The sequence below is a fragment of the Otolemur garnettii genome, unplaced genomic scaffold, assembly GCF_000181295.1.
Source record: "Otolemur garnettii isolate 467f Iridium unplaced genomic scaffold, OtoGar3 scaffold00097, whole genome shotgun sequence".
In the NCBI taxonomy this organism is placed as follows: Eukaryota; Metazoa; Chordata; class Mammalia; order Primates; family Galagidae; genus Otolemur; species Otolemur garnettii.
The window spans coordinates 3,671,295-3,691,134 of NW_003852492.1; the positions used below are offsets into that span (position 1 = coordinate 3,671,295).

The 19,840-nt window shown below is 50.7% G+C and overlaps 1 protein-coding gene across 1 annotated transcript in view; it reads left to right on the forward strand.

The window, feature by feature from the left end:
• The window catches only part of ST14 (suppression of tumorigenicity 14), a 36,383-nt gene continuing 16,543 nt past the window's right edge, over nt 1-19,840 (forward strand). The window contains exon 1 of the mRNA XM_003795909.3: nt 1-256. Coding sequence (XP_003795957.2) covers nt 176-256 — 81 coding nt within the window. The 5' untranslated portion in view covers nt 1-175. The remainder of the gene's footprint in view (nt 257-19,840) is intronic.

Here is a 19,840-nt window from a genome sequence, read left to right on the forward strand (position 1 = left end):
CTGCGCGGGCCGGGAAGAGTGAGAGCCACCGTCGCCGCTGCCGTCGGCCGCTGGGCCTGTCCGCAGCTCGGCCCGTCCAGCCCGCGCCCCACGCCCTACGCCCAGCCCGCGCGCCATGGAAGCCGTCGGTGTCCGGGGACCGCACCTCTGAGACCCGCGACCGACCGCCGCAGCCATGAGGAGCGATCGCGCCCGCAAGGGCAGCGGGGGCCGGAAGGACTTGGGCGCGGGACTCAAGTACAGCTCGCGGCTGGAGGTGAGCGCGGGCCGGGGACCCGGGGAGCCGCGCGCCCGGCGCCCTGCAGCGAGGCGCTGGGTGTCGGCTGAGCCGGGCTCCCTTGCCTGGTGGCGGCCCCGGCGCTGTGGGCGCACAGGTGGAATTTCCTGTTCAGCGGGTGCCGGGCAGTTGGCGACCGGGCGGGGCTGGCCGGACCTTTGGTACCAGACCTGCAGCACCCGGCTCCGCCACGATGAAGGCGGGCAGCCCCGTGGCTTGGGGGCGCCGAATCGCCCCTCCCGCCTTCCTGCCCTCTCGGTTCTTCCCCTGACTTGAAAAAAGGGGCTGGTCTTGTTGGCTGCGTTACTTTCAAGCTATCACTAGTACATGTCTGGGAGGAACCAGGGCGCGGAGGTGCGGAGGGGGGATTTGGAGGGGGAACCAGGGTTGGGGTGATTAAGACAGAATAGGACTTTCGAGGGCTTTGCGATCTCAGCCGTTCTCAGCCTCTGTAGAAATCTGGTTTTGTTTCTTTCCTTCCCGGTCAAAAGGCACTTCAGGACCTTTGCAGAGGGCAGCCAGAGCGTTGGCGGCCTCAGAGCCTGGACGAGGCTCTCTAGGGCTTGGGTTGCCTGGGCCTCTCCACCAAAGAGCGGGAGTTCTTTGGGAAGGGGCTGTGTGGGAGGGAATGTGCGAACATGTGTCTTGAGCCTTTTGGAAAATGCTGAAGCAGGGAGCTCTTCTTTGGCAGAAAGAACAATGAAAGACCTATCGAAAGACCTCAAAAACATTAATCTCACTGTTGGGGTTGGAAATGGGTTGACATTCCCTGTAGACTGACACTTAGGTGGAAGCGGCCCAGTTGTGACTAGTAGCCTGGCCTCTGCCGTCTCTGTCCAGTGGTACTCAAGTTTCTGGCAAGGAGGTCAGGGCCGGCTGTGAGCGGGGCTTTGGGGAGGAAGCTTTGTTGGGCCTCCCCTGCTAGCCCCACCACTTTCTGTGTTCCTGGGTCCCCTAACCTCTGCTGCTCTCAGGTCAGACCTGATTTTAGCACTGTCTCAAACGGGTTCCCTTCTTCCAAGAACCATCCGGACTTTAGGAAGGAGCCTGCAGAAGACCAGGTTCTGGAGAACCACCCCACCACAAAGAGCAGCTGGGGCTGGCCATGGATGTTTCCCTGGGTGTGCCTCTGCCCAGCTGTGAGGCAGCTTCACCTTCTCTCCCTTTCTGTAATCACCATGTTTGTGCATCCCTGGTAATTGCCTACTTGGGGCTCAGCAGGGAGCTTGCTGCTTGGTGTTTGTTATTTCTGGGGTGTTTTTCCCTCTCCCTCCAAGTTAATTCTTCCTGGCTTCTCTTCCTGGGACCCTCCTGCTGAGATGCTGGGAAGGCTGGTCTGCTGGACCCTCTGCCCACCCTCCTCTGTGTGTGGCGCAGGCTGGGCTTTGCCTTCTGCCTTGGCCCCTGCTCTTTCCCTTCTCTCCGGGAAGCTGATCCCTTCTCCTTCCAGCTGCTCTCCTACGGTTTTCCTTCACCTGGCTCGGCTCACTCTCTTTTCCTGTCCTGAGCTTTGCTGAACCAAATCGTGAGTAGTCCTAGGCCAGGCGTGACTGAAGGAAAGAAGGACTCCCAGAGACCAGGTCGTTTCCCTGAAGGAATGATGTGGTTGTTTCCCTGAAAGAATTTCCGGCCTTGAGAGTGAAGTTAAGAGACGTTGGGCCAAGGTTAGACCCGTGGCCATGGGCCCTCAGGGAAGGAGCCGAACCTTGTTTCCATTGCTTTACGTGGTTTTTCCTGCCTGAGCCTCAGCAGAAATCTCACTCCGTGGGATTGCCTGGCAGTGCCTGCAGTTGAGGTCTCTGTCCCTCCCCAGGAGTTGCAGCTGCTGCCCCTGGGTTGCTGTCTGTGTCGGCAGAGCTTGGCAGGTCCTGCCAAACCCCAGAGGGGTGCTGTTGTTTGTAAGTTCTTTTTTCAGGGCTGCTTCTGTGGCTGCATCCTTGTTTGGTGGTCCTTGTATCTAGCTGGCCCTTGCCCTGTCCCCACTGTTCTCATGAAGTGCTCTGATGGTCTCCAGGGCCCTGATACATGGATATCTTATCTGGGGACTGTGTGAGCCCTGCCTGCAGGAGCAGGTGTACAGATGCTATTGTCAGGGCCATTGATGAGAACGGGGAAACCACCTTAATGAGCCCCTCGGTCCCTGTTGATACTTGATGGTGATTTTGAAGCTGCCTTGACATCCGTTTATTCCTTCTCAGATCATGAAAGCCCCAGGTAAGACTCAGAATCCCCTAGGCATCCAAAGACCAGGGTTGCAAAACGAGATGTTGTGGAGTCAAAGTCAAATATCTCAGTATCATCTCTTCGTTAAATGGTCAGCCGTCCACAGGTTCATTCGGTCACTCATTCACACAACAGATAGCCACTAGGTGCCCCCAGACTGAGCATGTGCTAGGTGCTGGGAAGTTGTACTGAGGAAGACCCCAGTCACATACCCCTGCCTTCAGGACCACCCAGTGTCGTGTGGGATACAGGGAGTAAATTCTGAGCCACGAGTAGTAGGTTCTAGATAAGCCCAGTGTGGGCACTAAGGAGGGGCATCTCTAACCCGGGCTGGAAGGGCCAGGGAAGGTGACTTGGAGCTGGGGGCATCTGTGATGCAATGGCAGGAGTGTCCAACGTGGAGCGAGGCCTGGTGCCCCTGCTGTCTAGCCACAGGATTGCAGAGATGTTACCCCATCCCTCTGAGCCTCAGTTTATGTGGTTATAAAATAGGACATACTCATACTGTCTTTTCCAGATGTTTCGCAAGTGTTAAAAGAGACACTTTGCATGGAAGCTCTTTGTAAGTTGCAGCATGATGTTCAAATTGTGTAGTTTGAGTTTTTGAATTGGAAAAGGATAAAGACCCACAGGTGGGTGATATACAACATCAGTGGGGTGCCCGTCAGGAGGCTGAGAAGCCAGGTTGCCAGGACAGTAGGGTCCTGCTGATCAGAGAGAAAGGCTTTGAGGCCTTTTCCATGACCTTCTGGTTTACCTCTTCCCCCCCACCCCACCCAGTTTCTAGGAGAAAGAACCCTCTATTAAGGCTGCTGATCAGCCTTTGCCCTCTCATCCTCCTCCACCTCCCACCATAGAAAATAAAACTTCAGAGAACTTCCTGCTTTGTTCTGGTAAGGTGTGTGCAGTGGGTGGGAACAGCATAGGGAGGTGGTAAGCAGCAGGAAACTAGGATTATTCTGTGGGTGGGAGCTCACAGGTGCCAGGGGACCACAGCCTGCCTTCTCGAGGGGGCTGTATAGACTCTTCCCTTCACCTTGGCCCTGGCAACACCTGGACATTCACCACCCCTGTTTAGGAGATGTGGACACTGAGGAATGGGAGAAGATGACTCTAGTTTGATGGCTTCTTCTGTGGATAAGAAGCCCTATCACCTGCTTACAGGCGGCAGGAGAACCAGGGCCCCCCACCTGGCCAGTAGCTTCTGTCACTCTGAGCGCTGTGGTCCTGGAGTTCCCTGATGTCTGTTCCTTCTGTGGTCTGTGGTTCTGCCCATACTGTTGGCTCACGTCTCTCTTAAGAGAGAAGGTCTATTTTTGGAAGAGGGAGAGAGTAACAGAGCCCTGAGGGAGCTCAGCTCCCAGAGATAATGTTGCTTCTAATACTGTGTATGTGGCTGTTGGGGTGTCAAGAATACACAGGAGCACTAATCCTAATTATCACTAGCATATATGGAGCGTGTATCATGTGCTAACCCTTTTAGAAGTAAGTACTATTAGGCCAGGCATGGTGGCTCATGCCTTGTAATCCTAGCACTCTGGGAGGCCGAGGTGGGTGGATTGCCTGAGCTTATGAGTTCGAGACCAGCCTGAGCCAGTGCAAGACCCCCGTCTCTAAAAACAGCCAGGTGTGTGGTGGACACCTGTAGTCCCAGCTACTTGGGAGGCTGAGGCAAGAGAATCACTTAAGCCCAAGTGTTTGAGATTGCTGTGAGCTGTGACATCATATAGCACTCTACTGAGGGTGACAGAGTGAGACTGTCTCAAAAAAACAAAAGATAGAAGTAAGTACTATTATAATTATTACCATTCTTCTTTTATTATTATTATTATTTTTAGACAGACTCTCACTCTGTCACCCTGGGTAAAGTGCCAAGGAGTCATAGCAACCTCACACTCTTGGGCTTGAAGAATTGTCTTCCCTCAGCCTCCCAAGTAGCTGGGACGATACACACCCATGACAGCACCTGGCTAGTTTTTCTATTTTTGGTAGAGACAGGGTCTCACTCTTGCTCAGGCTGGTCTCAAACTCCTGAGCTCAGGTGATCCACCCTCCTCAGCCTGCCAGAGTGCTAGGATTACAGGCGTGAGCCACTGTGCCCGGCAATTATTACCCTTCTATAGGTGAGAAAAATGGAGCACACAGAGAGGCTAGGTAACTTGCCCAGGGTCAAGGGCAGAACAGTAGTGGAATCTGGTTTGGAAGGAACCCAGGTAGCCTGGCTCTGCTGTCTCCTACCTGGGGCACATTCTGCTACATGCAAAACAGGGCTTGCAGCCCAAGGGGCTCAGGAGAGAATGGACTACTAGGGTTAAATATTCATTTGATTTGGGTAAGAAATGGGATTTCTCTTTTGGGATGTTTCTGAGATGGCTGGGCCTAAATTATATATCCACTTAGTTGTGTAGGAATGTGGACCCCCTGGAACTGGCAGTGGTGAGAAGTACTCTGGGGGTTGCTCAGAGCTCATGGACAGTAATTGCTCTTTTCTCTGTGTTAAGGACTTTTCTAGAAGTAAGTCGCTACCAAAAATTCTATCTCAGGCACTCATCTTTTCAGAATTTGCACCTTCCGTCTGAGCTTAGCAGTATCTTGGGGTTTTCCTCCAAACCTTGTGATGGTTGGCTAACTGGTCAAAATCTTGGCTCCTGGTTCGGCACCTGTAGCACAGAGGTTACGCCGGCTACATATGCTGAGGCTGGTGGGTTCGAGCCCTGCCCGGGCCTGCTAAAACAACAATGACAACCACAACAAAAAATGGCCAGGTGTCACAGCAAACACCTGCAGTCCCAGCTACTTGGGAGGCTGAGGCAAGAGGATTGCTTGAGCCCAAGCGTCTGAGGTTGCTGTGAGCTGTGACATGCCATAGCACTCTACTGAGGGTGACTCTGTCTCGGAAAAAAAAAAAAATCTTGGTTCCTTCCTTTCTCTTTGGCTGCCACTGATGAAGCCGAGGTGTGGATGGTGATGATGATGACGTGGGGGAGAATGTGGTGACCATCATTTCTGCCCTTCACTACAAATGTCCACTTCAATTTATCATCTCACTTTATCCTCACAGTAGCTATGTGGGGAAAAAATGCCTAGTTTGCATGTAGGGGTGAGAGCACGGAGGCTCAAAGGGCCTGTGTGGATGGCCCAAAGGCAGTAAGAAGCAGAGCAAGAATTCAAACCTGGGTCCGTGTGACTTCAAAGCCTACGGTCTTAACCACAATGCCATTATAAAGTTGTATTCCAAAGACGATCGCTGGAACACATCATTATAACAGAGAGTTGTGAGCACATAAAAAACGGAAGTGGTGATTGCCAGGCGCCAACAAAGGCCTTTCACCAAACTCGTCTGGTTTCGTCTTTTGATGAGGTTGGTTTGCTGGCAGACCAGGAGGAGCACGGCTAGAGATGTGATTCCAACAAGGCTTTAAACAAATGTCGCTTTATTTATTGCACATGTGATTAAAAATCATGGTGGCAGTTATAAAATAAATAATTCACCCACCCCAGCCAACAAAACATTTCTCTTGCCCCTTTCCACTCCTTACCACACGTGTGTGTGTGTGTTTTATCTGGTTTGTTGTTGCTGATGTACATGGACCCTTTGTGTCCTGGGCAAGTCATGGTGGAGGCCTGGGGGTCGGAGGATCAAAGGTCTGGTAGGGTTGTGTCTCCTCGCTCCTTCCTGGGTTCTGTGCCTTTTCTTATTTAGTAACAGGTCCGATGAGGACTTGGAGCATTTGTAGATGATACCAAGCTGGGAGGGAAAGAGTGATTGATGCTTTGGATGACTTAATGATGACTCAGAAAGATCTGGACAGCCTTTATAAAAGGCTACAATGAACAGAGCATGTCCATTTGGGTCAGGAGTAAGTGTTGTGCTCACTGCACCACCACCGTCAGCAGCAGAGACAGAAACCATTTCCCTCCTGTGGCCAGGGCGTGAGGAGCCAGGCACCACCGCAAGAGATCCAGAATTTTGAGTTGGCGGAAGCCCAGTGAAGGCCGGCAGGTAGATGGGGCTGCTGAAGTCTAAAGTAAGCGTTTGCCTCTGTATTTGTATTTGGTTATACCTTCTTAGAGTATTATAAAGGTCTGATATGTACATATTTAAAGAAAATTTGGCTGGCCCAAAAACATAGTAAGAATTTAAAAATGGGGGAACATGCCAAGTGTGATGGCTCCTGCCTATAATCCCAGCTGCTCAGGAACTGAGGATGTCTGGAGCCCAGGAGTTCCGGACCAGCCTGGGCAACGTAGTGAGACCCCATTTAACAAAAATGAGGAGCGAGCACTTGTAGTCCCCTCTACTTGGGAGGCTGAGGCAAGAGAATTGCTTAAGCCCAAGAGTTGGAGGTTGCTGTGAGCTGTGATGCCATGGCACTCTACCCAGGGCAACAACTTGAGACTCTGTCTCAAAAAAAAGAGGGGGGGGGAATACTCATACAGAGGCATTTTAACAATTTGATATTTCCTATGCAAAGTTTCTAAAAGTAGTTCTTTATTTTTCTGACTATAAAAGTTAGGAAGTTTGGGGCGGTGCCTGTGGCTCAAAAGCGTAGGGTGCCCTCCCCATATGCCAGAGGTGGCGGGTTCAAGCTCAGCCCCGGCCAAAAAAATAAATAAAATAAAATTGAGAATCATTAAAAAAAAAAAAAAGTTAGGAAGTTCTTTTTTTTTTTTGAAGTGAAATGATACAGAAATATACAGAATAAAAGGTGAAATTCCTCTAAAACTTTCCCCCTCAGACTTTATAACCCCTAGAAATAGTGCATCTCACGTTCCCCCACAATCTGTGCATATACGAATATGTGTGTATACACGTAGTCTCCCTCAAATGGAGTCCTAGTGTAATTCCATTCTTCCGGTAAAGATGTGATTGCAATTAATTAATTTATCAAACACTTCCTAAGTGCCCCAACCCATGGTAGGCTTGTGGAGCAAAGACCCACTCCTCCCCTCCGCCATCATGTGCGGCTGGGAGGGAAGGTGTTCTGGGGAAAGGGGCAAGTTCTCAGAGGAGAAGATGCCTGAGCTTAGTGTGGAAGGGCAGGAAGCAACCATATCCTCTGGACTGTTTTTTTTAATCGAACATTCTTAGTTTTTCTTTGCTATTACCTATTGTTTGAAAAAGTATTTTTTCTCACTTTATAAGCTTTCATCAAGTGAATATGTCCTTCTTTGTTCTTATTTTCTTGTTGTTTGTGTGCTCTACATGAGTTTTCTTGGACAATTCATGGAGAAAGGGCCCACGGGATGAGGGAGGTAACCGGCGGTCAGCACCTGCAGAGGCCACGTGGGTCAGGCGTCTTGTGGGTCATGCTGGTGAATTCTAGAAACCATATCTTCCTGGGAATGTCATGAATGGTGAGGTTGAGGCTGATGGCCACAGGCTTAGAAAACGTTTTGTTTGAATGGGCAGAAGAAGTGAGCAGGTGGAGAGTGTGAGATGGGACGTGTCCAGCTGCAGTCTCTCCTGCCTGAGCTGGCGGGATGGGACTGGTTCTGTTGCGATGCTAATTAGCGCAGAGGGTATTGGGGGGCTGGAAAAGAACTCGCTACTACTGGCACTAAGTGAAGATGTCATTTCCCCCCAGAAAGAATGGCTCTGGGAAAATGGGAAGTTAAACTCCCTCTAAGCCAGTGATTTTCAACCCATGTGCCATGAGAGATTGTAGGTGTGTCTCGAAGATTTTTAAAGATCATTAGTTTCGAAAGAAGTTCAAAGCTCAGTAAATATGTTCTTTTTTTTTACTCTTTTTTTTGGATCAACGTAATGTAAGTGTGCTGCAGAAGTTTAGCTATAGGTTCAAGTGAGCCATGACACAAAAGGGGTTGAAAAACTCTGCCTAGAATCTGGCCCGGCTCTGAGAACCTGGTTCCCGGGAAGAGCCCGGCAGTCTCGCCTCACCACATCCTGACACTCTGGTTTCAAGGGTGGGCAGGGGCAGGGCTTCCTTGTTTGCATATTCAGTGTTTTTGCTTAAAATAATTCTTAGGTTTGTAGCTTATTAACATGCTGGGAGGGAGAGGCGGGGAAGTGGCTTTTCAGAACAAACTCCATAGATGGCAGTCAAAGGACTGGAATGCTTCTCCAGGGAATTTTGTGCAGTAAGGAAAGCCAACTGTTTCCTTTGATTTATTTTTGTAAAAAATAAATTTGGAGGTATACAATGTGAGAAATGGAGGCGGGAGCAGTGGTTGCAGAGCTGAAGGGTTAGAGTACGGGGCGGGGGGTTCACAAAAGCCACTTTGGGGAACTGATGCTGCCTGCACACGGGAGCCTGCCTGCCCGTACCTCGAGGAAGTCGTGTGTAACTTAACAAGCATGTACCTCAGCACAAGTAAAACGGAAATCTGAAAACATCACTGGATTATATCAACCTTGTGGTATTATAGTTTTATGAGGTGTTACCCTTGCGGGAAGGTGGTATTTCTTAGAACTGCATGGAATAGTGAACACTATTTGGGTGCTGGGCGCACTTATAACCGTGACTCAAGCATCACGAAAGCGATCCATGTAGCCAGAGATATTTGTACCCCCTTAACATCTTGAAATAAAGCTGCGTAGGAATCCACAGCCAGCTCAAAAATATTTCAATAATAAAAAGCACATTAGTCCGTGAAATCAGAAGGTGAGAAAAGTCGAGAAAATGAATGAAAAGTTCTGTGGTGCTGGCTGCACCTGCCGATTCTCCTGTGTCCTCTTGGGGTCGGGATGTGGGATGAGGGCGTCTGTCTGGTTGGGCTGCCACAAGCCAATGCTTCCCCTCCCAGTCTGGCGACTTGTGCCGGGGTGGGGAAGGGATAGAGTGGTGCAAACTTAGTGGAATCAGAGAGCCAGAGATGGAATTCTCTGGCTGGAATTAGCAAGAGGTACTGGGGTGGCACTGGGGTGGACACTGATCCCAGGAACAGCAGAGGAAGAGACCACACAGAATCCACTCTCGGGGACTGAGGTCAGTGGGTGGCCAGGCCAGATCTGACCCCAGAGGGGTTGGTGGGGCAGTCACAGAGCCTTGGGAGTTGCACAGAGCGTTACCCCCCCCAGAGTGAGGAGGGCACCTGGAGGAGGTTCGGGGCGAGGGGGGCTGGCCTGGGGAGGCCCCCTGAGTAGGGCTGTAGGGAGAGAAGACCTTCAGTCAGTCAGTTAATTCATCAAGGGCTAACTCTGGGCACGGCTGAGGGTGGGGGCGAGGGAGGGAAGCAGTGGGAAGAGGAAGCTGGGGCATCCTGGGCACCAGGACCGCGAGGTCCACCCACCGTGGCAGTGGGGTGTCATGGATGCCGAGTGAGGGGTCTAGGTCAGAAAGGAGGGGGGCCTAGGGAGAACGTTCTGTGGAGTGGAGTGGTCCAGGGAAGAGTCCTGGGCGGGAAGGGGCTCAGCTTTGACCTGTGTGCTGGAGGGCGGGTGGTGGGAGGGGTCTAGCCATTCTGAATGGACAGGATGGGACCAGCCTCCTGGCTGGAGGCAAGGTCAGACTTAGAGGGATCCAGTGCCCCCAGACCAGTGTTGAAGGGATAGGAACTCTGACCCAGCGGTGGGCACACCAAGGCCAGTCTCTTGGGTCCAAGAAGTAGATTCTTTAGTAGGTAGAGTTTTGTGGTGTCCCAGGCCAGGCACAGTGGTTCACACAAAAACTCCCATCACTTTGGGAGGATTGCTTGAAGCTGGCAGTTTTAAGATTAGCCTGGGCGGCTCGGCGCCTATAGCTCAACCGGCTAAGGCGCCAGCCACGTACACCTAAGGTGGCGGGTTCGGATCCCCAGCCCGGACCCGCCAAACAACAATGACGGCTGCAACCAAAAAATAGCCGGGCGTTGTGGCGGGCGCCTGTGGTCCCAGCTACTTGGGAGGCGGAGGCAAGAGACTCGCTTGAGCCCAGGAGTTGGAGGTTGCTGTGAGCTGTAATGCCATGGCACTCTACCCAGGGGGAAAGCTTGAGGCTCTGTCTCAAAAAAAAAAAAAAAAAAAAAAAAAAGATTAGCCTGGGCAAAGAAAGACCTCATTTCTGGGGAAAAAAATAGCCAGGCATGGGGGCAGGTGCCTGTAGTCCAGCTACTCAGGAAACTGAGATGAGAGAACTCTTTTAAGATCTCTTATTGTGAGCGTTATTGTACCTCGTATTGTATGCGTATGCCACAATTTGTTCATGCGTTTGTTGGTTATTTATACATAGATTATGTGCTTATCTGGCTACTGTGAATAGTGCTGCAGTAAACACAGAGGTGCAGACATCGCTTCAAAATCCCAATTGTGGTTCCTTTGGATAAATACCCAGAAGTGGGACTGCCGGATCTGCAGAGGGTCCTTGAAGGCAGTTGATCTTTCTGAGCTTCAGTTGACATTGAAGGGGAGGAGGGTCATGGCCACAGGGTCCCTGCCCAGGAGAAGCAGGAGGGCGCCCGAGTGTGCAGCCCAGGTTTTGTGGTCAGATGGAGCCTGCAGTTCAACTCTGCCACTTTTTAGATATCTGGTTTTTGATAACCCGTCTTCTCATCTGAAATGAAACCTAGTTATTTTAAGAACTAGAGATGACAGGGGGGGGGGGGGGGGGAGAGGCCCTGTGGGCAGACCCCTTCTGGGGTGGCTTGGGCCTGGGTGAGGCCATGTCTCAGTCTCAGTCGGTGGTGTTGAATCGCCGGTCACAGTCTTTGGGACATTGTCTTAAGGAATGACCCAGAGGCCCTCTGGGTCCTGTTGCTGCTTCAACCTTAGGACTCTAGGTTGGTGGTTTTAGTATTTTGAGGTTCTCCATGAAATTGCATTTGAAATAAGGTTTTCCTTGTTTTAAAAAGTATTTTTAGAAATGACTGGAAACTGGATGTGCCACTGGCCAGCACCTGGCCTTGCTGCGAGTGGGTGAGGAGAACCTGACCAGCTTTCTTTTGTCCCTCCCAGGCCAGTCCCCTTGTTCTCAATGGAGGGAGTGGCTGCAAGGAGGGCACAGGGCTGCAGGTCTTCCTGGGGCCTTGGGTTGGGGCAGACCCACAGGGAGCAGGTGGCTGTGGACTGGCCGTGGTTCAGCCACCCCAGGCTCCTGGGAAGAGCTGCCAGCTTTTTTCCTGCCTGGCCTTTGAGGCCCACACCTGAGCCTTGTGCTGTTCAGGTTTTTCATTTTGTTTTAATGTTTGTACTTTAACTCCAGCGGCTCCATGAGAGCGGAGGGAAGAATAGAGCTGCTGGCTTTGGGCAGGGATAGATGGTGGGTGGAGAGATCAAAATGAAAGGGAGATGGCAGGTAGGCCCTGTCATTAGCAGGAATCAGCTAATTATCCTCTGCAACAGTTCTACTTAAAAGGCCATAAAGCGTTATTTATCCACTTTTAAGAGGGGGAAACTGAGGCACAGTGAGGTATACTTTTCTCCTGTGGCTCAGGGGTCTCAGTCCCGACCCTTATCTGGTTAGTGCCCCACAACCCCAAAAGGCAAAGAAAGAGACTGCCAGGTAGTCCTACCTGAGTCTGTTCTTTGCCCCCCGGGGGTCTCGCTGCAGGTGTATATGGCTCCTTGTCCGCTGGCCCTGTGGGCCACACCCTGGGCAACTCTGGGAGTTGGGACATGGCCTGAAACCTGCTGGAGCCGGCTACCTGCTGGCAGAGAACCCCTGGGTTTCTGTGTTGACACAGTGCCCATTGGCTGAGTCAGGCCCCTGGGGGACTTTCCTTCATGGGCCTGACCAGGTGTGGAGGCTTCTGGTTTACTTCCTTCAGTGGGAGTATTGGCTGTCGGTCAGCTTTTTGTTCCCCTGACAGGCTGGGGTTACAGATCAACAGATAATTCCAGATCCTCCTTGGGGCCCCGTAGCCCTACTTGTTTCCAGCTCCTTCTGGTGGGGCAGGTGAGGACAGGTCAAAGGGCAAGAACCAGAGGGTTGGGAGTGTAGGGTGCCCATCACCAGCTGGTGGGGCCTTCTCAGGAGCCACAGTGGCGTGTATGTGAGGAGGACACTGGTGACCGCCTCTGCTGACAGCCTCGGGGACTCCGGGTCCGGGTCCGATGCTTGTAACCAGTTGTGGGAAAGTCCACAGGGCCAGGAAGCACAGACCAGCCCCGCCCAGCAGGCTCTCTGCACCTAGGTGGTTACTTAAAATAGTTGCACTGAGACTGGTGATGGGAAGAGGGGCGCTTCCTGGAAGCAGCAGGTGGAGCTTCTGAAACTTTCAGTTCCCAGGAATGATCTGAGACACTGGCACTGTTTGTCTTAGTTTATTTTTTATTGTTACACTTCATGATCAGACAAGTCTGGGAAACGCTGGGACTGTGATCGGTGGGAACAGTAGCCCCTGTGGGCTTCTCAAGAGATCAGTTGGCCCTGGCTGAAGTGGATGGGAGGGGTCCAGTGTGGTCTTTTTTTCCCCTTCTTGGCCATCCCATGATGAGTAATCAAGTGTCCTCCTTGGATTAGGCCCAGTGTGGGGCTGTGGCAGGTTGGGTGAAGCTCATGCCCTCGGTAGCCTGGGGAGGGACAGATGCCCGCGCCAGCCCTCCCGGCTGGTTGCCCGAGTTCCCTGTGGCTGGTGGTGTACCTGGAGAGAGCCACTCTCTGTGGGCCCCTCCTGCTGAAGACAGGCCCCCTTCATAACAGCAACCTGATGGACACCTCTCTGCACTGTCACCTTGGTACCTATGACAAATACAGCGTTCGTTTTTTGGAAGTCATCCTCGCTCTGTCATGCTCTGAGGTGGCCTGGGGACTCCAGCCAGGATCTAGGCAGAGCTGGCCGGCAGGGAGGAGCTTTGAGGTTGTGTGGGTTGCACGTTCCCCTTGTTGCAAAGGAAGGCATCTTGGAGGTGCCACAGAATGCCTCCTTGGAAAGCGTCACAGACGCTCAGGCTGCACTCTCCTTTTCTGCTTGAACAGTCAGAGGTGGTTTATGGTCTAGGACCCTGGTGGTGGTGCTGACATCACGGGATTGAAATTTGCCTCATCTGCTGGGTGGATACGCTGAGTCACCTGACGTATAGGTCAGCAGCATCTGTCTGTCACATATCCACGGACATGCGTCCAGCCACCCTTGTCCTTGTCTCAGGTCTGAGCAGTAAACCTGTGTCACCAGCTGGTGGTGTCACCTCTGCCCCTTGACCTTGATCTTCAGCAGCAGAAGCAGGTTATCCATTGCTCTTGTGGCTGCCCTTTGTGGTCACTCCCTGGGACTCTTGAGTGACCTCTTCATGTTTTCAGTCTCACGCTAACCTTAGCCAATTGAGGAATAATCTTTATTTATTTATTTATTTATTTATTGAGATAGAGTCTCAAGCTATAGCCCTGGGTAGAGTGCTGAGGCGTCACAGCTCACAGCAACCTCAAACTTTTGGGCTTAAGCGATTCTCTTGCTTCAGGCTCCCAAGTAGCTGGGACTACAGATGTCCACCACAATGCCCAGCTATTTGTTGTTGTTGTTGCAGTTGTGTTGTTTTTAGCTGGCCAGGGCCTGGTTTGAACCTGCCACCCTCAGTGTATGTGTCCGGTGCCTTGCTGACTGAGCTACGGGCGCGGGCCAAGGAATAATCTCTAAAAGAGAGTCTGGGCCAGGTGCGGTGGATGCCTGTAATCCTAGCCCTCTGGGAGGCCCAGGGGATTGACTGAACTCACGAGTTAGAGCTCAGCCTGAGCCAGGGTCAAACTTTGTCTCTACTAAAAATAGAAAACAAAAACTAAAACAAAAGGGTGGTGCCTGTGGCTCAAAGGAGTGGGGCACTGGCCCCATATGCCGGAGGTGGCGGGTTCAAACCCAGCCCTGGCCAAAAACTGCCAAAAAGAAAACTTAGGTGGGTGTTGTGGCAGGTACCTGTAGTCTCAGCTACTTGGGTGGCTGAGACGAGAGAATCACCTGAGTCCAAGAGTTTGAGGTTGCTGTGAGCTATGATGCCTTGGCATTCTACCAAGGGTGACAAAGTGAGACTCTGTCTCAAAAAAGTAAATAAAGTAAAATAACATAAAACAGAGTCTGGCAGGAAGATTTGGGTTTTTCCCCCATCTGCTTCAATTGGAGTCTTGTGTGGCTTTGTGGATAGTCAGTAGTGTGTCTGTTGTTTATAAAAGTAGATAGAGGTGGCTCGGCACCTATAGCTCAACCGGCTAAGGCGCCAGCCATGTACACCTAAGGTGGCGGGTTCGAATCCCCAGCCCGGACCCGCCAAACAACAATGACGGCTGCAACCAAAAAATAGCCGGGCGTTGTGGCGGGCGCCTGTGGTCCCAGCTACTTGGGAGGCGGAGACAGGAGACTTGCTTGAGCCCAGGAGTTGGAGGTTGCTGTGAGCTGTAATGCCACGGCACTCTACCCAGGGCAACAGCTTGAGGCTCTGTCTCAAAAAAAAAAAAAAAAAGTAGATAGAGGTAAAAAACAAAACAAAATAGCTAGAGGTATTGGACCTGGCGGTTTTCTCTAAGTAGGACCATGCTCTGAGCTACCAAGGGCAAGTTCTGGCTTTGGGTTCGCTGGTCGTCAGAGCCAGCAGGGTCGTGGGCACTGCAGAGTGTGCTCCTGGGGAGGCAGCAGAGGGTTTCTCTCAGTGGGAGGGTTTGTTGTTGACTCAGACGTGGAGTTTTGTTAGCTCAGCATTTAGGTTTCAGCCCTGGTGAGTTGTGAGTTTCTTAGTGGGAGTAGGTTGACTGCATTATCTTTCTTACATTATCAAATAAACATATCTTTTATTTGACCTTCTATTAATGTGAATCTTTTTTTGAGGGGGGGAGATGCGTAAGTGTCCTAGGACAACAGGAAACACCCTGGTCCAGGGTGGCACCTGTGGCTCAAAGGAGTAGGGCGCTGGCCCCATATGCTGGAGGTAGCGGGTTCAAACCCAGCCCCAGCCAAAAACTGCAAAAAATAAAATACCCTGGTCCAGGCTTCCATAGTCTCTTCCTGGGTTCCTGGGCTGCCCATTTCTCCCCCTTAGGAAGGTGGGTGAGAATGGCAGCGTCTGAGGGTCCCGACAACCTGCCCTGTGGGTTCTCCCCTTTATCCCTCCAGGATTTCTACTCTGCACAAACCCTAAACCCTTTATTCCCAGCTGCGACTGTGGAAATTGTTCCTTGCTTCCTTGTTCAAGTGACCTGGAGCCAGAACCTAACTATGGCTGGGAGGTGGGCAGAGGCCACGAGAGTGTGGTCTGTATGTGTGTTTGTGGTGTGCTTCACGGCACGCTGCTGTGTGTGCACCTGCAGGTGTGTGTGTGTGTATGGACCTGCATATGATACAGTGTTTCCCCCCAAATAAGACCTACCCCCAAAATAAGCCCTAGCAGGATTTCTATGCATTTGTTAAATATAAGCCCTACCCCCATAATAAGACCTAGCCACGCCATGCATTTCAGCGCAGAGAGGGAGACATCCCCTGAAAATAAGTCCTAGTGTGTCTTCTTGAGAAAAAATAAATATAAGACAGTGTCTTATTTTGGGGGAAACACGGTATGTGTTGTGCACCTGCAGATACGTTTACTTTGAAGAAAGAGAGATTGAAGAGGCAAACGCAGGCACAGGCATACTGTCTCTGGGGTTGGCTCTGTGGCCTAGAGAGACTGTTAGGGGTACGGTTGGACCAGTTCCCCCTCCTTCCTCCTCGTGTCCCCTTCCCTGGCTGTGGGGCTGACCATGCACGTGCCTGGAACCCCGGAGTGAGTCAGAGGAGCTGGGCTCTGGCCTCAGCTTTGCTGCTGTGCTGACTTTACTAACCTTGGCAGGCTACTCCCTCTCTCTCCGCCTCATTCTCCTTCTCAGTAAAATGACAGGGTTACACAAGGTGATCTCTATTATGCCTGAAAATGGAGCCAAGAGCTAGAGTTATAAAAGAAAGCAAGCCAGTTACTGATTAAACAGCGCTTCTGGGCTGCTGGGCCCACGGAACTCATCAGGCTGCAGGGAGGATGGAGGCCCTGCATTGAGCTGGCACCCCTGCCGACATCCTGCAACCTCTGGGGTCTGCTGTCCCTGGTTGTCCCTGGTCTGGGAGGCAGACACCCAGTAGCCAATACCAGGTCTGCCACCGAGAGCGGGTGTCCTCACAAAACCACCCTTTCTCCCGTCCTATAAGATGGGTGATAGCACTAGAGAGGGTTGGACAATTTGCAGGGTTTTTCTGAGGATTAGGTAGGAAAACAGTTGTGAATTTACTCTGTATTTTATAAATACACCTCAACTTAATGCATTTGCCACATTTCTTACACACCTGTACACACCCACACAGTGTGTTCGGAACCTTTTGTTTTGTCTTTCATAAATGTGGTTAAACAACCAAGCACCATCAAACATCTAAAGAAAATCTACAGCCTGAAATAGAAAGGCAAAGTTCCAAAGACACCCTAAAAAAAATCTAGTTGTAAGAAAGAGCCAGAAGGTATCCCATTCTGAAAATAAGAAAAGGCTGCTCAAACAGGTAATCTTCAAAGAATAAAACGTCACCCTTGGAAATGAAATAGATGCTTTTCAAAATTAAAAAATCATTGCCTTCACTAAGAAGCCTTGAAACCAGGTTGTATGATTTCAGTTTTCTTTTTCTTTTTCAGGGTCCTTTGAATTTCCATAGAAATTTCAGAGTCAGCTGGTTAGTTTCTACAAAAAGCCTGCTGAGATTTTGTGGAAGATTGCATTGAATCTAAGATAAATTTGAGGAGAAGAGACATTTTAACAATATCGAGTCTTCTGATCCACGAACATCACACTTTGCTCATTTTATTTAGGGTTGTGTTTATTTTTTTTTTTTATTTTTTTATTTTTTTTGAGACAGAGCCTCAAGCTGTCCCCCTGGGTAGAGTGCCGTGGCATTACAGCTCACAGCAACCTCCAACTCCTGGGCTCAAGCGAGTCTCCTGCCTCCGCCTCCCAAGTAGCTGGGACCACAGGTGCCCGCCACAACGCCTGGCCATTTTTTGGTTGCAGCCATCGTTGTTTGGCGGGTCTGGGCTGGGGATTCGAACCCGCCACCTTAGATGTACGTGGCTGGCGCCTTAGCCGGTTGAGCTATAGGTGCCGAGCCTGTTTATTTTTTTTGAAACAGAGTCTACCTTCTTCGCCCCTGGGTAGAATGCCGCGGAGTCATAGCTCCCAGCAACCTCAAACTCTTGGGCTCAGCGGTTCTCTTGCCTCAGCCTCCTGAGTAGCCGGGACTACAGGCGCCTGCCATAACACCTGTATTTTTTAAGACAAGGTCTCACTCTGGCTCAAGGTGGTCTTGAACCCATGAGCTCCGGCCCACCTGCCTAGGCCTCCCAAGTGCTAGGATTACAGGTGTGAGCCACCTTGCCCGGCCTTTTTTATTTAGGTCTTTTAGAATTTTTCTCAGCAATGTTCTGAATTTTTTAGCATACAGGTGTTGTACATTTTTGTCAGATTTACCCCCAATTATTTAAAAAAATATATATATTTTTGAGACAGACCCTCAAGCTGTCGCCCTGGATAGAGTGCTGTGGCGTCACAGCTCACAGCAACCTCCAACTCAGGGGCTTAAGCGATTCTCTTGCCTCAGCCTCCCAAGTAGCTGGGACTACAGGTGCTGGCCATAACACCTGGCTATAGTTGTCATTGTTGCTCGGCAGGCCCCGGCTGCATTCAAACCTGCCAGCTCTGGTGTATGTGGCTGGTGCCTTAGCCACTTGAGCCACAGGCCCCGAGCCAAACCTATAGTTCTATATCCAGGCCAAACTGTCAACGAATTTGAGTGTAGAATTAAGGTATTTTCAGAAACTTGCAAAGTATCAAAAACATCCCTTCTCAGGAAGCTACTGAAGAATGTGTTCCTCCAAAATGAAGTAAACCAAGAGAGATGAAATGGAATCTAAGAAATACATTAGCACAAAAGGAGATTTAGAAAATTCCCAAGGTGATGGGGGAAAGAAATTCCAAAAAACAGAGCGCTCCGGAAGGGAGGTCCCCAGGAAGAAAGTGAAATAAGTTATTTGGTAGATTTTATAGAATTGAGGAGAGTATTATAGAACTCTCAGTATATGTAAAGATTAGAGTGTATTATTTTTTGAGACAAAGTCTCACTCTGTTGCCCTGAGTAGAGTGCTATGGCATCACAGCTCACAGCAACCTCAAAGTCTTGGGCTCAAGGAGTCCTCTTGCCTCAGCCCCCCTAGTAGCTGGGACCACAGGCATCTGCCCCAATGCTCAGCTGATTTTTCTATTTTATTTAATAGAGATGGGCTCTTACTCTCAGCTCAGGCTGGTCTCGGAGTGCCCAGGAGTTGGAGATTGCTGTGAGCTGTGACACCACAGCACTGTACCAAGGGCGACATAGTGAGACTGTCTCTACAAAAAAAAAAAGAAGAAGAAGAAGAAGAAGTAGTGGTCCTGGCATATTATTTAGAAATATGAAGATAAATTCTAAGCAGCTGGAAAGCATTTTGAGTGGTTGCTTGTAGGTGTGTTTCTATGGATGATAATTAGAAAACGAAAATTGGAGACACAACTAACTATCCTAATGTGTCTGGAATCAGGAGAATCTTTTGCAGCAACGAGTTACTAGATAATTAATGTGTAAATGTGACAAGCCAAGAAATATCAGTTCAAGTGTATATGTAATACTAAACAATTGTGCTGTAACCAGCGGAGAGAAACTAACTACATCAGGAAACAAACACAACACGACATTGTGGAATTTGGGGTTGGGGCCAGTGCTGTCATTTTAAGCCCTACTGGAATGGGTTTGGGGTCGTTAAACCACAGCACAGGGCCGCCTGTCCAGGACTCAGGGTGTGCCAGAGGCGGAAATGCTTGTTTGTTACCAGGCTCTGGGGACACCCACCGGCCCCCTCCATATCCAGTGCCTTTCCTTCTGGGTACCCCCGGTAGGGAGGACCCCAGGGAAGCTGCCATCCTGTTGTCAGTTGCGTTTATTTGCTTTTCACTCTCTTGGGTCTGGGCACAGGTGTGGATTCCAACAGAGACCTGTCCCTCTCACTTTACCCTGAGGCCCCAAACGTAGAGCTGCTTGTTCCAGCACTGCAGAACTGCCTGGGTTTACTGCTCTTTTACTTTTGGCTGGCTGAACATTGGCAGGGCAAGGCTACTGGGTAGGGTGTGCAGGTGATATGTCACCCTTGGACTCCTGGCCAGGCAATGGTGGGAATGGAATCTGGTAAGGGCTGCATCTGCTGGAGGAGGAGCAGTGTGGTGGCCACCTATGGCCCCTGGACTAGGGTCACTCTCTCTATTCTTTTTTTTTGTTTGTTTGTTTTGAGACGGAGCCTCAAGCTGTCCCCCTGGGTAGAGTGCTGTGGCATCACGCTCACAGCAACCTCCAACTCCTGGGCTCAAGCGAGTGTCCTGCCTCAGCCTCCCAAGTAGCTGGGACTACAGGCCACAACGCCTGGCCATTTTTTGGTTGCAGGCATCATTGTTG